This window comes from Electrophorus electricus, chromosome 20 (genome assembly GCF_041902795.1).
Source record: "Electrophorus electricus isolate QZ-2024a chromosome 20, ASM4190279v1, whole genome shotgun sequence".
NCBI lineage: Eukaryota > Metazoa > Chordata > Actinopteri > Gymnotiformes > Gymnotidae > Electrophorus > Electrophorus electricus.
This window is the reverse complement of record NC_137516.1, coordinates 1,032,553-1,045,969: the sequence shown is the minus strand read 5'-3', so window position 1 is coordinate 1,045,969 and position 13,417 is coordinate 1,032,553. Positions and strand designations below refer to the sequence as shown.

At 46.6% G+C, this 13,417-nt stretch overlaps 2 protein-coding genes and 1 long non-coding RNA gene across 3 annotated transcripts; all 3 read left to right on the top strand.

Moving 5' to 3' along the window:
• The first annotated feature begins 3,089 nt into the window (after positions 1-3,089).
• Positions 3,090-5,070, top strand: LOC145652687 (alpha-2-macroglobulin-like). Its single transcript, XM_081703807.1, has 7 exons — positions 3,090-3,163; positions 3,544-3,727; positions 4,041-4,197; positions 4,330-4,382; positions 4,510-4,530; positions 4,660-4,828; positions 4,982-5,070. Exons 1-7 carry the CDS (start codon positions 3,090-3,092, stop codon positions 5,068-5,070), a joined length of 747 nt encoding a protein of 248 aa, XP_081559933.1.
• An 86-nt stretch (positions 5,071-5,156) lies between these two features.
• LOC145652612 (uncharacterized) lies at positions 5,157-5,972 on the top strand. Its single transcript, XR_014118885.1, has 3 exons — positions 5,157-5,277; positions 5,666-5,780; positions 5,919-5,972. It is a non-coding gene; the product is annotated as an uncharacterized LOC145652612 (long non-coding RNA).
• Positions 5,973-8,587: 2,615 nt separating this feature from the next.
• On the top strand, positions 8,588-13,217 carry LOC145652611 (alpha-2-macroglobulin-like protein 1). Its single transcript, XM_081703524.1, has 17 exons — positions 8,588-8,658; positions 8,866-8,992; positions 9,271-9,392; positions 9,738-9,789; positions 9,869-9,949; positions 10,041-10,217; positions 10,350-10,431; positions 10,565-10,721; positions 10,800-10,874; positions 10,950-11,112; positions 11,282-11,475; positions 11,866-12,081; positions 12,169-12,287; positions 12,382-12,490; positions 12,562-12,624; positions 12,751-12,856; positions 13,020-13,217. Exons 1-17 carry the CDS (start codon positions 8,656-8,658, stop codon positions 13,064-13,066), a joined length of 1,893 nt encoding a protein of 630 aa, XP_081559650.1. The 5' UTR covers positions 8,588-8,655; the 3' UTR covers positions 13,067-13,217.
• The last annotated feature ends 200 nt before the right edge of the window (positions 13,218-13,417 follow it).

Here is a 13,417-nt window from a genome sequence, read left to right as displayed (position 1 = left end):
TGTACCTTTAAGAGCAGTCTGTCCAACACTTGCAGTGGAAATGGAGCCTAAAAATACTTCAGAAATGATTTGCATATGGTCTGTTGGTCTACACTAACACTGCGGGTAAATTCCTTCCAAAGGTCTGCAGATACGTTTGGAAATATTGACATGTATGTAGATAGCTGCGTCAGACTTACTGCATCATATTTTGAATCTTGCTTATGAATGCTAGCAAGTCCTTGTGCACAGTGGTCTGAAATACTGGCAGAGAAAGCGGCTGTGGAGGGACGAAATGAGGCAACATTAGGACAACTTACCAAAAGCAGAAATGTTTTTAGAGCAAAGCACAGAGATGTATGGTTATTTATACATTTAACAGGTACCACTTTAGGCCTTTTAAAAAAGCAACACCACCAGTGCCAGGACAAACTACAGGTTTATTAATACAATTTAAGAACCATAAGATTAAATATAATGAGCAGAAAGTCTGGTTGTGAGTTTCAAGCACAAAGGGCTTCACAGACATTTAACGTGGACACCATCACATATGTGCATAAACCACTTCAGCAGTACAATTCGTGATAAACTACAATTTCCACACCTAGTTAAACCCTGCCATAAAATTCTACATCACAATTTCATAGAAACAGGAAACTCTCATGGCGGGAACAAAACGTGACTCCACAAAATACAAACATATTATCACACATCACAACTAAAATTAAGGAGATCAACAAATATTAAAACATCATGTCACCTTACATCATATTCTATATTTACCAAAATTGTGCAATACACCCACCCACACCCACACTGCCTGGCCAAATAGGTAAGAGTCTCCCATTGGATAATTACTACATGGGTGAGTATGTTTCAGCTGGCAGCAAGCTATTTAACCCTAACTGATGCAGTGAGTAGCTTCTCATTTGTTAAACAACCATGTCAAAAGACACATCCTGTGGTCGTGGAAAAGATGCTAATCTGTTTCAGAAGGGTCAAATTCATGGCATGCATCAAGCAGAGAAAACCTCTAAGGAGATTGCTGAAACTAAGCAAATCGGGTTAAGAGCTGTCCAACGCATTGTTAAAAAGTGGAAGGACAGTGGGGAAACATCATCTTCGAGGAAGGAATGCGGTCGAAATAAAATCTCGAATGATCGTGATCGGCGATCACTTAAATGTGTGGTGAAATCAAATCGTAGCAAAACAACATGTTTAATAGTGAAAGTAAGAGCATTTCCACATGCACAATGCAAAGGGAACTCAAGGCATTGGGACTAAACAGCTGCGTAGCCTTAAGAAAACCACTTGTCCGTGATTCTGACCGGCAAAAACGGCTTCAGTTTGCTAGGGAACATAAAGATTGGACCCTGGAGCAATGGAAGAAAGTCATGTGGTCTGATGAGTCCAGATTTACCCTGTTCCAGAGTGATGGGAGCATCACGGTGAGAAGAGAGGCGGCTGAAGTGATGCACCCATCACTCCTAGTGCCTACCGTACAAGCCTGTGGGGGCAGTGCTATGATCTGGGGTTGCTGCAGTTGGTCAGGTCTAGGTTCAGCAACGTTATGGGCCCAAAGAATGAGGTCAGCTGACTACCCGAATATACTGAATGACCAGGTTATTCCATCAATGCATTTTTTTTCTTCCCTGATGGCACGGGCATATTCCAAGATGACTTGGCGCAATGCTCCAAATCTCCCATCATCAATACAAGATCTTGGGGAAAAATTAATGCAACTTTGGACAGAAATAAATATTGTGACTTTGCAGCAGCTTGTGGAAATGATGCCACAGCGAATGCGTGCCGTAATCAAAGCTAAAGATGGTCCAATGAAATATTAGTGTGTGTGTGTGTGTGTATGTATTTATAATATATATATAAATAATTCGATATAGCTTATATGCGAATAACACAAAATGTCCTAAAGCGCTAAAATTTGGCCATTTTAAAATTAAAATATGAACCGCTGGGACTCATGGACAGTAATTAGACATCAATCTTGGATTAAAAAGCCCAAACTAATTGTTCGAAATGCAATATGTTGAAAAAGGAATAAGAGTTCCTTTCTATAATCAGCCAACAATTTACTCTGAGTTTTTAAGTATGAATACATAACCATTAAAACATGACTCCGAACAAGTTCGACAAATGAATCGTAACAGCGCAGGAGCGACATGACAAAGCAACCGACTTTGTATTAGTCCATATTCTCTAAACACTTACTGAGAGAGCCTTACCTAGTTATTCTTATTAACACAAGTGAAGAACTGAAAAGGATAACAAAAGAACAACACACACAAACTGACAAAACAATCTGCAAAATAATCACTTTCTCTAGTTTTGTATGTGTTTGAGTAAAAAGAACAATTCTAACGGCCAACAGATACATTTAGCTGACACTTTTATCCAAAGCAACTTACAATTATGACTGAGTACAGCTTGAGCAATGGCGAGTTAAGGGCCTTGCTCAGGGGCCCAACAGAGGCAATTTGGCAGTGAACCAGCAATGTTCCATTTACAAGTAACCTCGACCACTGAGCTACTGCTATCAAACATTATCACATAGAACATTTATAACAAAAGAACAAAAAAAGATAATGTTTTCAGACCTTGACTAAAACAAATTCATTCATTTTTAAAAAACACAATACTACTGTTTTGACTCAGAAATAGTTCAGAAATCAACATGTGGTGAAACGACTCGTTTCATCGAAGCCTTCGTGCATATTAGTATGCGCTCCACCCGTCTCGCACATTGCTCGTTAAACCGATTTGGTTTAGGAGATCGCCTCATCAGTACCTCATTAAATAGATTTGGTTTAGTAGATAGCCTAATCAGTACCTCGTTGAGTAGATTTGGGTTTTTTGTCATTGAATGACAACATTGAGGAGAAATTCAGTCGTGGATAGGCTGTGAGAGTGACGCTAAATGCTCCAACCCAATTAACTCAAACTTTGACCGAACTGATAGGTTATTTGATAAGTGGCGCAGTAGCTAGGGCAGGGCTCAAAGACTTTTCCCCCGTGAAGGGGAGGGGCTTATTATTTATAGCATGAGCTCCCAGGCGGTCTGATTGTCTGGTGGTGGTGGAGTTGCGGTCAGGATGCAGCTCTCTGTGGTGTTTGCCACTGTGCTTCTGCTCCTCCACAGGGCTGTTGCCTTTTTCTCTAATGACACGTATGAGTGTTTATTCTTTCTCTCATATCTGTGTTTGTTACATTTGTGGTAGTATTTGTTGGTTTAAAGTAAGCTGTAGGTCTCTAAATTTGTCTGTATTATTTATAGGATTGCCTATTTGTTTACTTTGGGCCAACATGATGGATTAAAATGCATGCCACAAAAACAAAACAAAAACCCCCCCCAATTCTCAGTTTTGCTGTATTTTTCACTTGTGCCAGGTTTCATGAGTAATTGGATGATGACAATAATACAGATATTATGCAAGTTGCTATACAAAAATTGGAGGCCTATTTAATGGTTTCCATGGACGGGCAGTGTGGATTTAGGTCTTTCTAATCAACCGTATGTCAACTGGTTTTATCTCTGTTCCCCTTCAGGATTTACCTGTTGACTGCCAATTCCCAGCCTGTAGGGGGCAGTACTGAGACACTGTGTGTCCATGTCCACACCGCCCAAAAAAGCTTATTGTTACATGTGACTCTGGAACACGGGCAAACCAGCAAGACTCTTCTGAGCCAGACTGTTGTAAGCCAAGACCACTACCAGTGTGTTTCCTTTAAGGTCCGTACCCTCACTGTCTACAACATATTAAAGCCACAAAGAAACTGGTTTTTATCAAGCAGAGCCCCATGTGAAAATGGAGCCTTTACTAGAAAGGTCTTTTGACTTGGCTTGTGTCCCAATTTTATCCCAGTTTACATCTCTCATTCCTTTTGTAGTTTTGGTCTGTTTTTTGAACATGTTCTCTGTGTAAGTTGCTTGTACAAGCACACATGTGGGTGATTGAGGAATATCAGAGACCCTCTGTATCTGCACATCAGATTAGAAGAGGTTTTCTGGGTTCACTTTGCTAGTTTCTTTCTTCATTAAACAGGTTCCTGCTGTAAGCATAGATACAGAAGCATCCATTGTCTTTGAGGTAAAAGGGAAAACTACATTCCTAAATGGGACAACAAAGATCCTCATAAAACCTCCTGCTCAGCTGACCATCATTGCAACAGACAAACCCTTGTACAAACCAGGACAGACAGGTATTGTTGGTGGTTTTGGACTGGGGTTTCCTAAAGGAGGTGCAGGGGGAACTCGACAGCCATGGATCTAAACCGGTCTCTTTCTGAGTGTTTGGAGGGTCAGCAGTATTGATGCTGTCTTTCTCTCTACAGTGAAAATCCGGATAGTGTCTCTGGATTCCAACTTCCTCACCTACAATGGGATGGTAAGGGAGTGAAATGTGCAGTTTTTCAAGTTGTTCCATAAAATAAAAGGACTGTTGCAGCAGTGTATGCCACTGATGTGAAGTGTGTGTCTATCTCTCTCTTTCTCTCTCTCTCTCTCTCTCTCAGTTCTCAACAGTGGAGCTGCAGGTATGAAGTGTGCAATATGCATCATCACTCTGTATGTATTTACTGATTCTGGAACTGTGTCCTGGTTGCTATGGAAATTCTTTGCTCATAGTATATTTGAGGATCATTGCATGCTGCTGCTGTCTGTAGGACCCCAACTCCAACCGTATTGGTCAGTGGCTGAACATGTCCACATCCAGCGGCTTCCTGGATCTGTCGTATCCCGTAAGCCCCGAGGCTGCAGAGGGATTCTATGTCATCACTGCCTGGAATGAGGGGAATGAACCAATCACGCAAGACTTTGAAATCAAGAAATATGGTCAGGCGCAGCACGGTTTTCAGTTGGGATTTAATGATCAGTGTTTGGGACAGTATGTTTAACTTGTCTTGAGGGGCTCATCTTAAGAATTCTTTAATGAAGTAAGGCAAAGGTTTGATGTGGGTTTAATATTTTGAAACCCCTCCCCCATAGTGCTGCCAAAGTTTGAAGTAACCATAGAGCTTCCTCCAGTCATAACCGTTCTGGACACTAAGGTCACGCTCAAAGTGTGTGCAAAGTAAGAGCCATTTAAACCTTGAGACTGAACCACCTGGCGCAACATTATGTATTCCTTACTCCACAACCTCCACCCTGGCTGTAGGTATACTTATGGGAAACCAGTGATGGGGTCTGCGACTGCCGTGGTCTGCCGCAGAAGTTACGGATACTGGTGGTTTGCGCCAGGCCCTGCACAGCTCCCAGACATCTGTAGAACTTTTACCATGAAGGTTGGTCCACTTGGTCACCTGTTCCTGCAGATGGTATTGAGAAGCTTCTAAGAAACGTCTAGTCATTTAACCTTCATTGTTTTTAAAGAGACTTTTGCCACCAAAAAGTAGCAAATCGTACAAAAGAAAGGAAAGCTCCCTTCATAAGTATTGAGACTTCCTCAGATTGCTTTGTAGTCCTCAAGTGAAGCAGTTTATGCCCCATGGAGGTGGCCATGTGTTAAAATGGGTTTAGTACAGAAGCTGAGACTTCTAGGTATAATGTGAAGAATCATTGGCGAAATTTCATATGAGGGAAAAGGTACCTGAACGATCTGTTTGGGTATTTTCTTGGGCAGTAATTGTTCTACAGTGTTTCTGAACTCTGTCTGGTCCATATTTACTCTAGACTGACAGGACAGGCTGCGGGTCCTACATCGTTGACCTGAGTGACTTTGCACTGAATGATACACGATATGAAGACATTATTAATGTTGATGCTGAACTGGAGGAATATGGGACAGGTGAGGTTTTCCCACTCTCTGACCCCTTAATGGCTTTAAAAATAAGTGACTGAATATTTGAAAAGGTTTTCTTTACTTGCAAAATGGTCCAAGTGAATGCAGACATTTGTTTGAAAGAGGTGTGTGTTTCAACCACAGGAGTGGTCCTGTCGGGGTCTGGAAGCTCTACTGTTACAAGTGACATCGTCACTCACCTTTGTGGACGCTCCGGACACGTTCAGGCTTGGGTTGACCTACAAAGGAAAGGTAATTACTGGTCCTTTTTTTTAATGGTTTGCAATACCTGGCGTGAACTGTGTGCTGTTTAGGGGTCAACATGTAGCACAAGTTTCAGACGGTTGGTTTGGTGGGGGGTGTTTTTTAAATCCGTCTTAGATTAAAGCCACTGGTCCAGACTCCGCTCCTATGAAGAATGAATCGGTGTATCTGGTTGTGAATTATGCTGGGAACAAAAACGCAAGCTGGAAGTTGGTTACCGATGGCAACGGTGTCGCCCCCTTCTCCTTAGACACGCGTTCATGGGGTTCACAATCCGTCTCTCTTGAGGTCTGTGAAGTCCGCCTTTTGTTGGAAAGGGTTCTTGTAAGTGTTACAAGCATAATCAATGTCTTGCCTTGTCTGACCCTTCTAAATGTGTCCCTTTTCTTTCTCCTCATAATAGGCCCAATATCTTGAGGAAAAGAAACCACTTGGAAATATGGCCAACATGAGAACACCAAACTACCTCTTTGCTTACCTGTTGGTTCAGCCCTTCTACTCCCAAAGCAGAAGTTTCCTGGCACTGCAGCGCCCGCTGGAGGTGTTCAGGTGTAATGGACATGCTACAGCACTGGTTCAGTACATCATACAGGGCAATGCACTGGAACCAACCCAACTCTCCCTAGATTTCTTCTACATGGTACGATCTACTGTCAGGTCACCATTTGCAAACTTGCAGCATATTGGTCTCCAGAAATCTGATTTTAACTTGGACTCCCGCCCCCCCAATTTCTTGTCCTGTTGGACATGCTGTTTTGGAAGGCGTTTGTGAACACAATCTCCGTTGGGTGTGCAGGTGATGTCCCGGGGCAGGATGGTGCAGACAGGAAGCATCTCTGTGGCTGTACAACCAGAGAGAGGTCCATGCACACTTGCACTGTAGCCACAACACGGCCTCATCCTGTTGAAATGGATGTAGAGCTCAATTGTAACTGTTGGATGTGCACACCTGATTCTTCCGTTTTGATTTGAAAGATGACGAAACAAAAGGGCTCAAGTTGGGCCTGGGAAACTCTGGAGGGCTCTGAAGCTCCAGGACTGATGCCCTTTCTGCTCTAGGTGCTGTGTTCTAACTGTCCTGTGTGTGTGTAACAGAGAACCGAGGAGGAGTGGTGGTGCCCCTCCAGGATGTGCGTGCTCTGTCTCCGCTCGTCCAGGTAGTGGTGTACGCCATGCTCCCGAGAGGGGAGGTGGTAGCCGACAGCATGGACTTCCCCGTTGAGCTGTGTCTGGCTAACGAGGTCAGAATGTCACAATGTTCTAGTGGTCTTGTGAAGTAAAATGTTGCCGTGGCTGGTCTCCACTTCATAAGAAGCTGTATCCATTTACAGTGTAGCTTGAGGTTCTCACTAGTCTCTCATGGTCTCCCAGGTGTCTCTGAATTTCTCTTCTCCTGTGGAGCTGCCCGGGAGTTCTGTGGAGTTGATGCTGAAGGCTCGCCCAGGCTCGCTGTGCTCCGTGAGGGCCATCGATCGGAGCCTGTTGCTGCTCAGCCCGGACAAGGAGCTCAGCGTTGAATCTGTACGTTCATACCGAAGCCCTAAAGCTCCAGGGTGCTCAGGTCTGTTCCAGCTGAGCCACCCACCTGCAGAGCTCTGATCCAACACTTGTGCAGATGTTCTCCAGAACCCGCATTAACCTGATCAGGGTTGAACTCCAATTCAGCAGCAGCCCACCAATACTTGGATCAAATGCTTTCTCTTGCTCGGCTCATATTTTGCACAGTTGTGCAGCTGTTAAACGCTCATCGAGTCCTATGGCTGACTCTCGCATCTCATGTCATCCTAGGTCTTTAAGCTGCTCCCTGTCTACAAGTTGTCTGGATACCCAGATGGCACTGAAGACTTCTACCCTTGCTCTGAGATGCCACCTCGCCTGCCAAAGCCTCTATTAAATGCAAGACTCGCCTTCCCTGGTCCATACAATGGGAACGTTGATGTGTACCATGTCTTCAAAGTAAGAAATAGTTTTGGCACCCAGGGTTTGTAGTTGATATATGCTGTTGTTTGAAACACTGTTCCCTTTTCTCAGGATGCTGGAATCAAGACCATTACCAATGTTGACCTAAGAAAGCCCTTTGACTGCAGGACTTTGTGGCAATTTGGCTGTAAGTGGCATGAAGTCCTTTTGAGTGAAGAAATGCATATTGTATCCGATATTGAAGAAATATTCTCTCAACAGTTGAAAACGTAGCCTTTGCCAAAGAACTTCCTGTAGGCTCTGGTGAGACTCCCTCAGACCAAAACCCACCAGCCGCCACGGTCCGCAGATACTTCCCAGAGACTTGGATCTGGGACCTTGTTTATGTGGGGTGGGTACACCTGGGCTGTGGCTCAAACCTGTTGCCACCAAATGCAGTGGCCTCGTCTGACCAGTTTTCCTTCTCCTCACCAGGACGTCTGGGTTTACTAGGGTCAACGAGACCGTCCCAGACACCATCACCACGTGGGAGGGAGGCGCATTTTGTACATCTCCGGTCGGGTTTGGCGTGGCCCCAAAAGTCGACCTCACGGCCTTCCAGCCTTTCTTCGTGAGCCTGACCCTGCCCTACTCCATCGTCCGTGGAGAGGTGTTCACGCTCAAGGCCACAGTCTTCAACTACCTCCCCTCCTGCATCATGGTAAGTGGTCCCAGTGTCTCCATCCCCCTATGGGACAGAGGAGCTGATTATCCCCACGGTAATTCCTACTTGACTGTTCACTGAGCAGTGAGTCCCCACTTATGGCTCGTGTGTGGAGGTTTTGTGCTGGAAGTACCTGTGAGCCACATGGAATGCAGGGGCAGTTGTACAGTGCTGGGCTCTGACGCACTGCATGTGTGTTTAAAGGTACAAGTGATGCTGGCATCCTCAAATCAGTTCTCAGTCCAACCCTGCAAGAGCTGCATTTACACACACTGCCTCTGTGCTGACGACGGCTGGACCTTCACGTGGGTCGTCACGCCCTCCGTGTTGGGTAAGTCTGACGTCAGCTGAAATTGGAAGACTGGACATGTATTTTTATCCACATATTTAAGAAGCGGATTGGAATGTGGAATTGCTGAGGTTGGCGGCAACAGCTGTCTAGCAGTAATGCTCTTCATTTGTGTTCCACTATTGCAGCCTTCTCAGAAGGCACATTCCAACTTGCAAAAATGTGTTGAGTAGCGTTACTGCTCTTTCTGGATGTACAATTATGCATTTCATTAAGTAGCTTGACGTTTCCAATGCCCAATTTGGGGGGGTGTATTGTAGGTGAGGTGGTCTTCACAGTGACTGCAGAAGCAGTACAGACATCTGCACTGTGTGGGAATCGGGTGACCGGTGTGCCGGAGAAAGGACGTATGGACACGGTGGTTCAGACCCTGCTGGTGGAGGTGAGTTCCATTGGGGTCTCCTCCACCCTGAAGAGCCCCAGTAACCACAACTCCCCTTACTGGAGTCTGCCAGTAGCTGTACGCTTCTGAGCATTTGAACACTGCTGGAACGATATGAATACCAAACTTGGTTGGGTGGCTATTCTCCTCAGTCGGATGGGTGTGTGTGTGTGTGTGTGTGTATATCTTGCACACCAAACCCCCCTTTTTTTTTTTGTGTGGTTCCAGGTAGTCTGTACTGTGATGGGTGGGGTTGTTCACTGTTAACTTGACAGAAGGATACTGAGCAGACTAAAGGGTTTTGTTCTGGTGGTTCTGACTGCATACTACTTCTTCCTCTGACAGGCAGAGGGCACCAAACAATCCAACGCTTACAATGAGCTCCTCTGTCCTGCAGGTCTGTAGTCCAACAATGTTCTCACTTGGGTTGGTGAGTGAGATGATGTCTCTCTGATGGCCCTTTTCCCATCCTCTAGGTGTTGTGGAGAGAAATGTTACACTGAAGTTGCCTAAAGTGATTGTGCAGGGTTCCCCCACTGCCTTTGTCTCTGTGCTGGGTGAGGACACTTGCAGCTACACACCCATTCATTTGGAATTGAACAAGGTCTTGCGTATGGACACGCACAATTCTGGTGACTCTCTCTGCAGGAGATCTGATGGGCCATGCGCTGCAGAACCTGGACAACCTGCTGGCCATGCCGTACGGCTGCGGTGAACAGAACATGCTGCTCTTTGCCCCCGACATCTTCATCCTGGGGTACTTGGAGAGCAGCGGCCAGCTGACGCCCGCCATCAGGAGCAAAGCCACCTCCTTCCTGCTGAGTGGTGAGGGCACACACCAGTGGCTCCCAGACTGTGTGCAGGATACCTGGGGGGGTGGTTTGATTTTCTGCAGTTTATTCTGGACCTTTTGGCAGCATGAGCCGAGCAGCCTGTTTCTCCCCATGACTGATGCAGGCTACCAGAGAGAGCTGACCTACAAGCATGAGGATGGATCGTACAGTGCCTTTGGGACCTCCGACAACTCGGGCAACACCTGGTCAGTCTCGCACAAACCAGATGGTTCCTGTACAGCTCTCAAATGACACCAGACCCCTGGCCGTGTTATGGATGGCTCTTATTGAAATGAATGAATATAAAAATCAGAAGCTCCCTGGTGTCTGTGTACTCAGGCTCACTGCGTTCGTGATGAAGTCTTTCGAAAGCGCAAAGCAATACATCTTTATCGATCAGACGGTCATCGATCAGGCCAAGACTTGGCTGGGCAACAAGCAGCAGCTAAACGGCTGTTTTGCCTCAGTGGGCAACCTCATCCATGTGGACATGCAGGTCAGGACTCTGCAGTGCAGCAGATGTGTGGTGCAGCACTCCTGTGAGCCGGCTGGCTGACTTTGCGCTCTTACCCAGGGTGGAGTGAACGATGAGGTGACCCTCTCGGCGTACGTCACAGCTGCTCTACTGGAGTTGGGCACCCAGAGGACAGTGAGTGCTCCCCTTCCTCAAACGGTTCCCTCTAGTAGTCTGTGTGAACATGCCTTACTGTGTTTGCCATGGTAGGACCCCATGGTTTCCAAGGGTTTGGACTGCCTGAGGAACATCTCTGCACAGGTGAACTCCACCTATGCCATCGCCCTCCTCTCCTACACCTTCACACTAGCTGGAGACCAGGTGATGAGAGGAACCCTGCTCTCCCGCCTGAACCAGCGAGCCGTAGTGACAGGTCAGACTTGCCCAATTTGACCTTCACTGGATGTTGGTATCTGGCTGAGAACTGGCGTGTTTTGGAGGCTGCATGTGTCCATAAATACAGAGCAATTATGGTGATGGTTGGCTGGTATTTACCGGAGAATCTTGGCCGAGTGGGCTCGGTGCTTTTCTGTCTCCTTCAGTGGATGGGCGGCACTGGGGCAGTGGACGTGTTGGGACGGTGACGGACTCTCTGGACGTGGAGACGACCTCCTACGTGCTCTTGGCTGTGCTCTCTGGACCCCTGCTGCCCCAGTTTGAGCTGGGCTACAGTGCCAGCATCGTCCGCTGGCTGGGCCAGCAGCAGAACGCCTTTGGCGGTTTCGCGTCTACGCAGGTAGTGCCCCCCCTTCGCACCGCCAGCTCAAATATTGTCACTTTGTAGCCCGGCGTGAGTATGATCTTTGGCTCTGCTAATAGTTGGCTCGCTTGATTCAGTTTCTCGAGATGTTTACACCTCAACAGCCACCTTTTAATTCTTGCGGATGCTCTTATCCAGAGCGCCATAGCCACCGCTGCCCTGAGCACGTGTGTAAGGTACTTGACTTGTAATTGGCTAAATGTGCTTTCATTTCCTCATGGGATGCATCCTAGCCAGTACAGTAGGTTGGAGCAAGATACCAATGAACGCGAATACTCTAGTCCTTCTTGTTTGTTGGATGACATCAGTGTAAAACCATACCCTAGAAGAAATGCCTCCTGTTTTGAATCCCTTTTCTCTGCCCAGGACACTGTAGTGGCTCTTCAGGCTCTGGCAAAATACAGCACTGCCACCTACAGTACAACAGGCACCATTGCGGTGACTGTGACGTCACCCCTCGGCTCGAAGACCCAGTTCACGGTGAACCAGAGCAACAGACTGCTGTACCAGCAGATCCAGCTGCAGGAAGTGACTGGGGTGTACAACGTCAGGGCATCAGGCCAAGGCTGTGTGTTTGTGCAGGTCAGTCTGGTGCCCCTTGGTGTAGAGATGCTTGAAGAGCTTCTTGGGTGTAAAAATGACTCTGGGGTACTTGTATTTCTCCTCCAGTTCACCCAGCACTACAACATCCCGCCTCCCAATGACTTCTCCTCCTTCAGTATCGCGGTCAACACAAGCTCAAACTGCAGTGCCCCAAACCTGTCTGTGGGGGTCACTGTGACTGTCAGGTGAGCTCTACTAGAGCACAAGAGGAAAGGATGGCTTTGGATGTATAAAGTCTGTCCATGTAACCCTGTGACTTTGCTTTAATTCACCTTTCAGGTATAACGGTAACAGGACTGAGACGGACATGGTGGTCATCGAGGTCAAGCTGCTGTCTGGCTTCAGTCTGGTTGAGGGGTCACTGATGCCAGTAGCTGGCTCTACAGAGGTAACTTTGACCTCACTGAAAATACCCATCATGCATTAGCTGGTCTGCTCACAAAGAACCTGTGTCTACAGGTGAAAGGCACTGTAAAACGCGTGGATCCAACGGAGAGAAACGTAGTCATCTACCTGAACGGGGTAAGAACAGGCTTTCGCCAGATCAACTTGCTTGTAAGATGAACAGTGTGTGTCGGAGGCCACCGTTACCATGGTGTTTGTCCCATCATTTTGTATGGTGACTGCATCGGTCTCCCTTTTCCCCAGCTGAAGAAGGGAGAGACCAAGACCTACACTCTGGTTATCCAGCAGGACATAGCAGTGCAGAACCTGAAGCCAGCTGTGGTGAAGATCTACGACTACTACCAGCCCAGTAAGAACCAGTCCTGTTATCTTCCGAAACCGTCATGGAAGATGAGGGAGAGGGTTGGATAGAAATGACCAATATGCAATTAAGGACAAGGATCATATGAACTGAATTCGAATGTCCGCCTGTGTAGTATGAATAAGAACCGGTTTTCCTTTCTCTCCTGTAGGTGATGTGGCCGTTACACAATACACGTCTCCATGTAACGAACGGTAGACCACGTGCCCTGCTGCCTGCACTAATGTTGGCCATGTTGTACTGCATTGTACCAGGAGAATCTGTCCCTTTACCTGAAGTGTAAATCGGCTCTAATGCTACTGGGTGACTGTTGTGTAATTACTCGGTTGTATTGAAATAAATTCTCTTGTGCAGTGTACAAATGCCTTGGTGGGGGGTTTTTGTGGTCTTCACCAGTGTTCCCTCATCTGCCTGAGCGCTCTTGTTACTGGATCACTGCTCAGCATAACTTGCCATTCAGAGCAAGACTAGTCATAAATTGAACATTGGTGGGGAGGGTCACAGGGAATTCACTCTCTCATGAGGAGAGAATTGAGGGACAAAGTATAC

Coding starts and splice junctions, on each gene's coding strand:
- LOC145652687 (XM_081703807.1), top strand. CDS start 3,090: ATGCAGCTCTCTGTGGTGTTTGCCACTGTGCTTCTGCTCCTCCACAGG. Junction 4,198..4,329: donor GTACAAACCAGGACAGACAG/GTATTGTTGGTG, acceptor TTCTCTCTACAG/TGAAAATCCGGATAGTGTCT. Junction 4,829..4,981: donor CTTTGAAATCAAGAAATATG/GTCAGGCGCAGC, acceptor CCTCCCCCATAG/TGCTGCCAAAGTTTGAAGTA.
- LOC145652611 (XM_081703524.1), top strand. Junction 10,218..10,349: donor CACCTCCTTCCTGCTGAGTG/GTGAGGGCACAC, acceptor TGACTGATGCAG/GCTACCAGAGAGAGCTGACC. Junction 12,491..12,561: donor CAGTAGCTGGCTCTACAGAG/GTAACTTTGACC, acceptor CTGTGTCTACAG/GTGAAAGGCACTGTAAAACG.